The 10182-nt window shown below is 51.9% G+C and overlaps 1 protein-coding gene and 1 long non-coding RNA gene across 3 annotated transcripts in view; one reads left to right on the forward strand and one right to left on the reverse strand.

Moving 5' to 3' along the window:
- The first annotated feature begins 1835 nt into the window (after positions 1-1835).
- Zc3h4 (zinc finger CCCH-type containing 4) overlaps positions 1836-10182 on the forward strand; it is a 38775-nt gene continuing 30428 nt past the window's right edge. Inside the window, exons 1-2 of one of the 2 annotated variants that reach the window (XM_006991461.4) lie at positions 1836-1898; positions 3179-3362. In XM_006991461.4, coding sequence (XP_006991523.1) covers positions 3184-3362 — 179 coding nt within the window. In that variant the 5' untranslated portion in view covers positions 1836-1898; positions 3179-3183. Of the gene's footprint in view, positions 1899-3178; positions 3363-3493; positions 3647-10182 lie in introns of those variants that run through there. The other variant, XM_006991463.4, reaches the window with a different exon arrangement.
- The window catches only part of LOC143273330 (uncharacterized), a 7775-nt gene continuing 3455 nt past the window's right edge, over positions 5863-10182 (reverse strand). Inside the window, exon 2 of the long non-coding RNA XR_013051357.1 lies at positions 5863-10182. This exon is cut by the window's right edge and continues 2921 nt beyond it. This is a non-coding gene — a long non-coding RNA (uncharacterized LOC143273330).

Raw genomic sequence — 10182 nt, forward strand, 5'->3', positions numbered from 1 at the left:
GGCTGTCATGCACCTGTTTGGCCATGTTGCCTGCTGGGGATTCTTTTTTCTTTTCTTTTTGTTTGTTTATTATTATTTGTCCTTTTTTAAAATTTTTAAAAATTTTTTGAGACAGGGTCTTGTTCTGTAGACCAGACTAGCCTCAAATTCAGGGAGATCTGACTGCCTCTGCCTCCCAACTGCTGAAATTAAAGGCACGCACCACCGCTGCCCAGCTTATTATTTGTTTTTTAGATCCCCCCCCCCTTTGTGAGAGTTTTGTTTGTTTTAAGATCAGGTCTTACTCTGTAGTTTACATTGCCTTGGAACTTACTGTGTAGCCTGGGTTGGCCCCAAATCCAAGACTCCTGTGTCAGCTTCCGAAGTGGTGGGATTACAGGCGTGAACTACCATGGCCAGTGTGTGTGTGTATTGGTTTTTTTTTTTTTTTTGGTTTTATTTTTGTTTTTTCGAGACAGGGTCTCTCTGTGTAGCTTTGCACCTTTCCTGGAACTTGTTTTGTAGACCAGGCTGGCCTTGAACTCACAGAGATCCTCCTGGCTCCGCCTCCCAGTACTGGGATTAAAGGCGTGTGCTACCACCGCAGGGTTATATAGATACTTTTAGATAATTTAGTTATGAGCAGGTCAAAAGATCTGCTCTTAGAGACATTGTATGTAAGAGAATAGCCTGAGTTGTGGCTAATCTCAATACTCTGGAGGTAGAGGCAGACAGATCTCTGGGAGTTTGAAGCCACCCTGGTCTACACAGTGAACTACATAGTGAGACCCTGTCGAGACAGAGACAGAGGCAAAGAACGCTCTTACTAGGTTAGGATAGGAACTGAGCCTGGGTGCCTCAGAGAATTTGTGTACCAAGTACAAGGGTTTGGGTGAGCCCAAGGAAATTAGATCGAATCCCGACAGATACTTTGGCTAAAGATCAGGAGGCTCTCAGCAAGCAGTCTCTAATGGGTGGCTCATTAGTTTTTCAGAACTAATTTTATGTCACCACCAACCCCAACATGCATCTCAGGTGAGTTAATGAATTTTGTTTTCTTTCACCCCAAGGCCCTGTCTTCGTACACTTTTCTCTCTCTTTTGAGAAACAATGCGATACCGGCATCATCAGGGAGTGTGAAAAGAGCTATTTCCTCCCTTTGGAACTTTCTCTTTTTCTTGTCCCTGCCTGTACCTCTTTTCCTTTATTCTTGTTTCCACTTTCTCTCCCTTAAGGGCAAATTCCACTACTAAGCTCCACGATGATGCCGTGCCCATCTTTTGTCACAGAAACTGGCACTGTAGAAAGAACCGATGAAAAACATAGATCTCTGGGTGCAAATCGAATTGAACAACTTAACTTTTAAATTATTTAATGTGTGAGCCCCGGGCCTGAGGTTAGAGGACGTGGTATCTTTCGAGAATCGTTTCTCTCCTTTCACCGTGTGGGTCAGGAGAACCTTGAATTTCTCATTTTTCTGCCTCTCCTAACCCCCGCCACCCACCGTCCCCCGGTGCTGCGGCTACAGGTCAGAGCCATCGGAATCGGTTCTACCGGGGCTGGGGATGAAGCTTTGGGTTTCACGTATGCCTAGAACTAAGCACGGCCAACTGAGCCTTTTCTCCAGATCCTGGCCCTAAATCTATGATCTTACGCCAATTGAGCCTCAGCCTTCGGCTTCAGTCTCCACTTATAAACTAGGAGCATCAGTTTAGGCAGGTGGTGAGGGTCAAAAGATTTCCTTAGTGGCTTAAAGAACCTAGAAGATTTCCACTACGCCTGGCACAGCCAGGCCCCGCCCTTCTCGCCCCCAGGATGACGTCACCACACGAGTTATGTAGTGACGTCATCTCCGGGCCGCCTCTGCTCCAGCCCCTCTTCGGAAACGTCCGACTCCTGGGACCAGTCTCCGGCTTTCGGTTAAATTTTTTTCCCTCCCATTCTCCCACCTAAAACTTTTGGCTCTTCCCGCCTTCCTTCAAACTAGCAATTTTCGGTTCTTCTCGCTTGCTCTGGGGCGAGTTTCTGAAAGCCATTTACTCTTTGAGTTAATTAATCGCCTTTCCAGCCCCACCCGTTCAGCTCGTTCGCTAATGCCTATTCGCTCGGCTCGATTTATTCCAGCTACTTCCGCCTCTTGCCGCGAGCCCTTCACTGACTTCGGCTCTTTCCGGATTATCTCAAGTCCTTGCGCGCGCGCGCGCGGGGGGGAGGGGGGGTGCTCTCTAATCCCGAAGCGCTTCGGCTATTTCCGGCTCTCGGTGCCTTCTCCAGGCCCACCCCCACGACCACCCTCGGTTCTTGAGGTGGGTCTTTGAGCCGCTTCCCGTCCCTCCCGTGACCTAGCTCTCTGCCTTCGGCTCTTTCCGGGCTCCGTCCGGCCTCTCGGGTTTGGCTCAGCGGCACTCGGCTCTTTCCGTCTCCCCGCCGCCTCGCCCTTCCGCTTCGGCTCTTTCCGCCCGCTCTCGGGCGGGCCGCCGCCTCTGCCCTCCTCCACGTGACGCGGCTCCGGCCTCTCAGTCGCCCCCCCCCCCTCCACGCCCTTCCTCCCGCCTCGGCCTGGGTGCTCGTCCCGGCCGTGCCGCCATTTTGTGTGAATTCCCGAGCGCGGCGGGGGCCGGGCCGCTGGGGCCTCGTCTAGGGCGGACGGGCGGGCGGGCAGACAGTCGGCCCCTCTCCGCAGCCCGTCCCCTCTCCTCCCTCGATTTTTATTTATTTTCCACCACCCCCCTTTGCTCGCTCTCCTCCTTCCCCCCTTTCCCCTCCGCTTGCTCCGTGGCGCGCGGTCCGCGCTAATTACACCCAACCACCCACCAGTGTCCGTGCCCGCCGGGTCTCCGGGCTCGGGGGCCCGCGTGTGAGCGTGTGCGTGTCCGCGTGTGTGTGTGCGTGTGTGTCGGGAGGGAGCCTCACGCCCCGATGAGGGTCCCGTGCCCGTGAGCGAGCGAGCGAGCGAGCGATCGCAGGGGCCGGGCTGCGGAGAAAGCAGGCGGCGGGCGGCCCGCCTCGCCGGCCGGGGCCCAGGCCGCGCGGCCTCGGCGGAAGTCGGCTCAGAGGTGATTCCGAAACCGAAAAACAACATCCAAAAAAAAAAAAGCGCCCTGGATAGTCGATACCGTAGACATAGCTGAAGTGTGCCCCCCTCCCGCCACGCCCAAGCAGTCCTCTCCCGTGCATTAACACCCCCTCCCCCCCAAAGGAACGATGGAGGCCGCGCCCGGGACCCCCCCGCCGCCGCCATCAGAGTCGCCGCCGCTGCCGCCGCCGCCATCGCCACCGCCGTCGCCGCCGCCATCAACGCCTTCGCCGCCTCCGTGTTCCCCCGACGGCCGCGCGGCCACCCCGCACCTCCTCCACCACCGCCTCCCGCTCCCTGACGACAGGTCAGGCCCCCCGGCCTGGGCCGGGCAGCGTCCCCCGGGGAGGGGGGAGGAGGAGGAGGAGGAGGAAGGGGACGGCCGCCATGTTGGGCCGGGCCGCGGCGGCGGCGGCGGCGGCGGCGGAGGAGGAGGAGGAGGAAGGGCGGGGTCGGTGGGTGTCTCTAACTCGCTCGCTCTTTCTCGCTTCGCTTTCTCTCCCGGCCTCATGCGTTGCCCCCCCTCGCGGCGTTCGCCCGCTCTCCCTCGCTCCCGCTCTGTCTTTTTTTGGGCGCCATGCTGAGGGGAAGGTGAGGAGGCGCCCCCCGGAACCCCCCGCGCCCGCCGGGCCCGTCCGTCCGCCCGCCCGCTCGCCCGCCCGCCCGCCCGGGGCACGGGCCGCCGACGGGGTGGGCTTGCCGAGGCCCGCGTCAGGCTCCTCGGCCGCCCCTGCGCCCGGAGCCGGCCGTCAGCGGCCCTGTCGCCTGGCTTCGGGGAAGGCTCTTGGGGGAGGGGCCCCCGGATTCTCTTGTTTTAGGGGGATCGCCAGCTTACAGCTCCTCTCTTAGGGGTTCGGAGTTGGGGGTCTTCCCAGTCCCTGACAGTATCCTTTCTCCTGGGGGAGGTTATATTCCCTGCCCACTTTGGATAGGTACCCGAATCTTAACGCAGGCAGAGAGTTGGGGGTTTCGGATCAGCCTTCGCTCCAAGCTTCTGTGGAGGGCTCCTCAGGATGGGGTCCTCTTGTGCACATTTTTTTGGCGGGAGGTATTTTCTAGTTACTCCTCTAGAAGGCAGGCAGGGAAGGGGTGCCTCTCCAGCTCTTTTGATGAAAGCTCTTGACCTTTTTTGGAAGCCCTGGTTTTTTTTCTCAGCGTCCCCCTCTCTTTTGGTAGGTAGGTGACAGTGGTGGAGGGTCCTTAGTCCTAAGCCTTTTTATTGTTTTATTTGTTTTTGCGGGGTGGGTGAAGGTTGCTTTCCCTGCTGTGGATGGGAGAGGAAGTTGGCCACCGCTTTCCCCTGGGCATCTCCCCTCTTAGGGTAAAATGGGGTGCGATTGCTCCTTCGGGAGCAAAGGAGGTCTCCTTGTACTGTGGCAGGACGTGAACTGTGGCGCCCCTTGTCCTTTATTAAGTGCGAAGTGGGTTCCCCCACGCCCTTCTCTGGCGGGTGATAATGGGGCAGCCCCGCGCGTTTTCAGGATGAGGTTTGGGGCCCTTTTGGCCCTGCTGGAGCCTAAGGGTGTGGGGTAAGGGTTTGCTGACTCCTGGGGGCTGGAGAGAGTAGGTCTGAACAAGAAAGGTGGGTTTCCGTGGGCAGGAAAGCCAGTCTCGCAGGCAGTGGGGGGTGGGGTAGGGTGGAGAATTGGCTGGACAGATGGCTCGCAGCCGCCTGGGGAATCGCAGAGTGCCCCTCCAGACAAGGGTCTCAGCCCTTTATCCCGCTCCCAAGTCCTGTTTTCCCTTTCTCCTTCACAGACCCTCCTTTGCCTTTTAAAAGAAATGGCACCCACATTCAAAGACACAGGTGCAGCAGTTTGGTGAGCTTTTTACTTTTTTTTTTTTTTTTTTTTTTTTTCTGTTTTGTTCTAATTAACTGTATCGTCCTGGGAATCGCAGCCCTTCGCAGCCAGACTACAGTTGAAGGAAATAAACAGAGTAGCGGAGGTCTGTTCGCTAAGCCCACGGTGGGTTTCCAGGCCCTCTGGGGCAGGTGCCTTACTCAGAGGTGCTTACGAGCTTTATCCGACCTCTAAGGAGTTCTCTTATGTCAGAAGTGTATGTCTTACAATGGGTTGGGATGGTAAGTAGCCTCTTTTATTGAGTAATTCAATTATCTCCCTCTTTTAGTCCCTTTCCTGCCTGCTTCCTCCTCGCCTTTAGACCAAAGTGATGCTTGAGAGTGGATTTATTATGTTCAAATCAGGATTCTAACCCTATTGAGCCCTTTTAGACTTGCACATCCTTTCAGTGTTTAATTTTTAAAATTTGATGTACACAGTTTTCTTTAAAAAAAAAAAAGTGTTACTGTAACATGACAAAAATCATGGAAAAGGCCCAGTGTGTTTTCAGACCCTTGCTGCCCCTCTTTCCAGATCCACCCATTGCTTTGTCTCCAGCCTTCATGTCAAAGTGGCTACTTCAAGTGTAGGAGACAAGCTTACTGATTTGGTTTCTACTTCTATTCAAGTTAAGGTCACATCCCTTGTCCTCCCCAAAAAGACTGTTTCAAGCAGGTCCACTTTCCTTATTTTACTCGGATGTTTCTTACAGTGATAGACATTTAAATTGAGCAAGTCATTTGTAAAGTACTGTCTAAGCACAAAATGTATCTGTAAACTGTGTCAAACCCTGATCTCTCCTGTCTCCACTGCTCTTTGTTCGAAAGCACATGCCTGACCGTGAAAAGTTGATGTAAAACGTGTTACACGCCCAGTCATGTTGGAGAGAACACCTCCCGCCCTCAGTGCCCCCTCACCCGACACATACAAGTTAAAAAGAAACATCGACCACAAAAGCAGCAGCAGTGACTTGCGGGACCTAACCCTGTCCTTCTAATGTGTTTACAAGCATCAGTTCTTCTGTTAAAAGACAAAAACACGGTGACGTTCCATGTCCCCTGGCCCACTGTTGGTCCCTGAGGTACTTTGTTAGGGGAAGTCTTCTCACACACCAGCCTAGCCCCTTCCAAAGGAGCCTGTTGCCCTCTGCGTCCTCAGGAGAAGTGATGGCCACCCGCACTTGAGCATGTAAGCTGCAGTTTGCCAGGCCACTTGTTTTCTTCCTTTAATGTAGTCACAGTTTGACCTGCCATGCAGTGGTGGTCTGATGTGTAATCAGTTGTCCGAGGAATAACATGCAGTATTCCTGCACAAAATGTCTAAAGCACGAACTCAACACACTGTCCGGTGCGCTGGGTCAGCTGGAAAAAACATTGGAAGGTTCCTCCCATCTTGGGTAAAATTCCTCCTCTAGGAGCTCAGAGCAGAAACTGGGTGCCAACCGATAACCCTTCCAGTCCACGGGTTTAGGATTACTTTGTTGTAAAAGGATGTTTAAACTTTAAAAATAAATGTTAGAAGGAAATGGAATTCCTTTTGTAAATGAAAATTTTAGCAGTCATTTGCTGAACTTGAAAATGTTTCCTCCAAACATTTTAAAAAGCTCTTAGGCATGTCCACACAAGGGTTTGTTGTTTTTGTTTTTGTTTTGTTGGCAAAGGAGACCCCAATATGAAGTCAGCTGTGTTTAGGTATTCCTTATTTTTGAAATGTCACAGTAGTACCTTTTTTTTTCCTCCCTAAACTGATGTACCAGTATTAGTTAATAGTGAAATTAATGGATGTTGCAAAAGCAAAAGAAAAGGGTGTCACTTGGAATCCCTGATTTTAACAGCAAAGCATATGTATATATTATATATATATATATATATACACACATACTTTGTAACCTTGGAAGTTTTTGTTTCCTCTGGATGAAAAGTTGAATTTGAAAGCAAGTCCGAAATCTCCCAGTAGGAGCACAATGGGCTTTGACCATGACAGTGGAGATGCTCCAAGTCAGGCCTTCACACCCCGCGTTCTCCAGTTTACTCCTCCAAAGAGAGGGCGATTGATTCCGCATAAGAGCTTTCTAACTCCTAGTCTATCTTCTAGGGCTTTCCTTCATTTACTCTAAGGTTTAGATTTTTTGATTCTTGATAAGACAATTTTCTGGAAGTAAAGTTACCTGTTTTAGAAAATCATCCATGTGGCTTTGCCTTATTCAGGAAGACTTATCCCAAGGGGAAATTGTGTGGGAAATAAGGCCACCCTGACTGCTCTGCCTGGCAAGTTAGAAGTGAAATGTATGGCTCCTGAGTTTGAGTGTTTCCATATAGTTGAACTCTAGGACAGGTTCCTAGGCCCTGGCACTGCCTCCACCCCTGGCCACCCAGTGTTCTTGAGTCCTTTACCTTCCCTGTGGGCTGTCTCAGAAACACCTCAGGTTCTTCACTGTTCTGTGGCGTCCCTAGAAACCTTTTCCTTTTTTTTTTTTTTTTTTTTTTTGGTTTTTCGAGACAGGGTTTCTCTGTGTAGCTTTGCGCCTTTCCTGGAACTCGCCTGGTAGCCCAGGTTGGCCTTGAACTCCCAAGTGCTGGGATTAAAGGCGTGCACCACCACCGCCTGGCCCCTAGAAACCTTTTTCGTGGAGGTAATGTTTAGGGATTCATTTCCAGTGACTGCCTCTGTTGAAAGTCACTGATTAAACTGTCTCCAGGTATCTGGATAGCTTTAAGTCAAACCAAATTCAGGGAACATGTAGTCCATGTGGATGGAATCTTCTAGTAGTGCCAGAGTGACTGGTTCTGCCCTGCTATGGGATCTTAAGTGATAGGCTTGAGTTGAGCCAGGCCCTTGGCTGTGCCTCGCCACTGCTGGGGTGCACAGCCAGGATGAGAGGGAAACAGGAAGGTTGCAGCATTCTGGCAGCTACTACTTGCTGATTGCTTTGAGGACCTGAAGGAGCAGCCTGCTCCTTGGCAGAGGTAATGGAGGAAATGGTCTGGAGTCAGTTACATAATTAAGGCCTCATAGGCTATGGCAAGCTGCCTGTTTGGATAAGTTAAGGCAAAAAATGAACTTGCTCAAAGAGAGCCAAACTTTGCAGCTCTGGCTTTCCTAGTTTCAAGGCCTCGTCTGCTACAAAGCTCTGTTGCGTCTGTGGATGTTCTGGGCACACTGTTAGACCCAGTGCAGCATTAGTAGTGGTCGTGCTGTGTGGTGAGGTGAGGCGGGTTCAAACCCCACTTCAGGCACATTGCCCCCAGAGGTGATTTTTGAGCTGGTGTAACAAATGAAGAAGACGTGACCTGTTACTGGTTGGTGCTGTTGCAGCTCTATCATCATAGAGAGAATTTTTCATCAACAGGATGGAGGTTGTCTGCTAGGAGCAGCTTGTTTCTCTTGGCCAGGTTGCTCCTCCCGATAGGGAGCCTCACTGTTTTCCCTGCTTCAGCTGTGTGTCAGGCAGGCGGTGACATCTCTGAACGCTGGAGGTGGCAACAGGATGTGCAGGAAGAGTGGGTATTTGGAAGTCGCTGCTGCTGTTCAGGGCTGGTGCCCACTCCAGCACCAGTGCCCACTTGTCAGGGTCACCACAGGCCAGTGGGCACTGCCGAGCACCTACACAGTGGCTGCGGCTCAGTGCCTCCTCCTTACCAGGAGGAAATTCCAAATAGAGCGCTGGCAGCCTGTGCGTAAATAGAAGCAGGATGTGTGTGACTGAGGGAGGTTTACTCATCCTGCACCTCTTAGGTTCGGGCAGCTTTTTAGTTGAAAGGAGCCTGTGGGGGACCGAAGTCGATGGAAGCCATCTTGTGGCTCTTCTTGTTTCACAGTGCTTGTTGTGGATGCTAAAATGGTCCTGCTGTCTTGAGCCGGTGCCTGCTGTACTGGCATGTGTTTGCCTTCGCAATTAAGAGTGGAATGAGTCAGCGTTCCCGCTGAGGTTGGCCCCCTGAGAACCAGGAAGCTGGGGATCCAAAGCCAACCCTCGCTCTCATCCCCACCTCCTCGCTCTGCTTCAGCCACCTCTTCCTGGTCTGAATCTCTGAAGGCCAGGCCTCCTGGATTCCAGGGTCTGTCACCCCTTGTAATTTGGCTGAGTCCCTGAGGGTTATGCTTATTCAGCAGCAAGGCTTGTCCTACATGTTGTGCCTAAATAATTGCTTCAGAGGAAAAGCCATTGCATATATAAAAGCAAGCACTTTTTTTCCCTTCTCAGAGTTGAGGATCAAACCTAGGGCCTTGTGCTTGCTAGGCAAGCGCTCTACCACTGAGCTAAATCCCCAACCCCCTTGTCCCCCATTTTGATTGGAACAGAAATGTTTGATTGTTCTGTTTTGTTTTCAGTACTAGGGGAGGAAGGCTCAGCACCTGCTAGATGTTTGCTCTACTACAGAGCTGCATCCCCAGCCCTTGGTTGTCCTTGTGTTTTGTTGTGAGACAAGGTCTCACAGTTTAGTCCATACTGGCCTCCAACTCTAAGTGATGCTCTTCCTTAGACTTCAGGATGCTGGGATCACAAATGCAGCCAATATGCTTGGCTAGCCCTTAGTATTTGTTGATTTGGCTGGTTTAACAAGAGAGGTTCTCTCACAGTATCCCTTGCTGGCATAGAACACTGACCATCTTACCATACTGAGTCCCATGTACCGCAGCCCTTCTGCCTCTGCCTCTGCCTCTGCCTAAGTGCTGGGATTGCAGGTGTGTTCCACCGTGCCCTTTGGCTTTTTGACGCTGGGTCTCAGTTTGTAGCACAGCTGTACCTTTGTGAGTGGAAAGGTCAAAGGGTGATAACCATCAAGCCCTGCTGCAGACTTCCCACAGGAGCTCCTTAACCTTTGGTGGGAAATCAGCAATAAGATCTAGTCACAAAAAGCGCTGGAGGCTGTATGTGACAGACGCTGTCTCTCCCCACAGTGCTGTCCTGAGTCTGCTACAGTACTCCTCTCTTTCCCACTAATTTTAAAGTGTGTGTGTGTGTGTTGGCATGTTTACATCGGTGCAGTAGTTATTATACCTACTTGGGGGCTGGGAACTGCTCAGGTCGTCTAGATGAGCATTTAGTGTTCTTTGTTTTGTTTTTCGAGACAGGGTTTCTCTGTGTAGCTTTGTGCCTTTCCTGGAACTCGCTTTGGAGACCAGGCTGGCCTCGAACTCACAGAGATCCTCCTGCCTCTGCCTCTCAAGTGCTGGGATTAAAGGCGTGCGCTGCTGCCGCCGCCGCCGCCCGGTGCATTTAGTGTTCTTAACCACTGAGCCATGTCTTTAGTTTTCTCTGTTTTGAGATGGGGTCTGATTCTA

The sequence above is a fragment of the Peromyscus maniculatus genome, chromosome 1, assembly GCF_049852395.1.
Source record: "Peromyscus maniculatus bairdii isolate BWxNUB_F1_BW_parent chromosome 1, HU_Pman_BW_mat_3.1, whole genome shotgun sequence".
Taxonomy (NCBI): domain Eukaryota; kingdom Metazoa; phylum Chordata; class Mammalia; order Rodentia; family Cricetidae; genus Peromyscus; species Peromyscus maniculatus.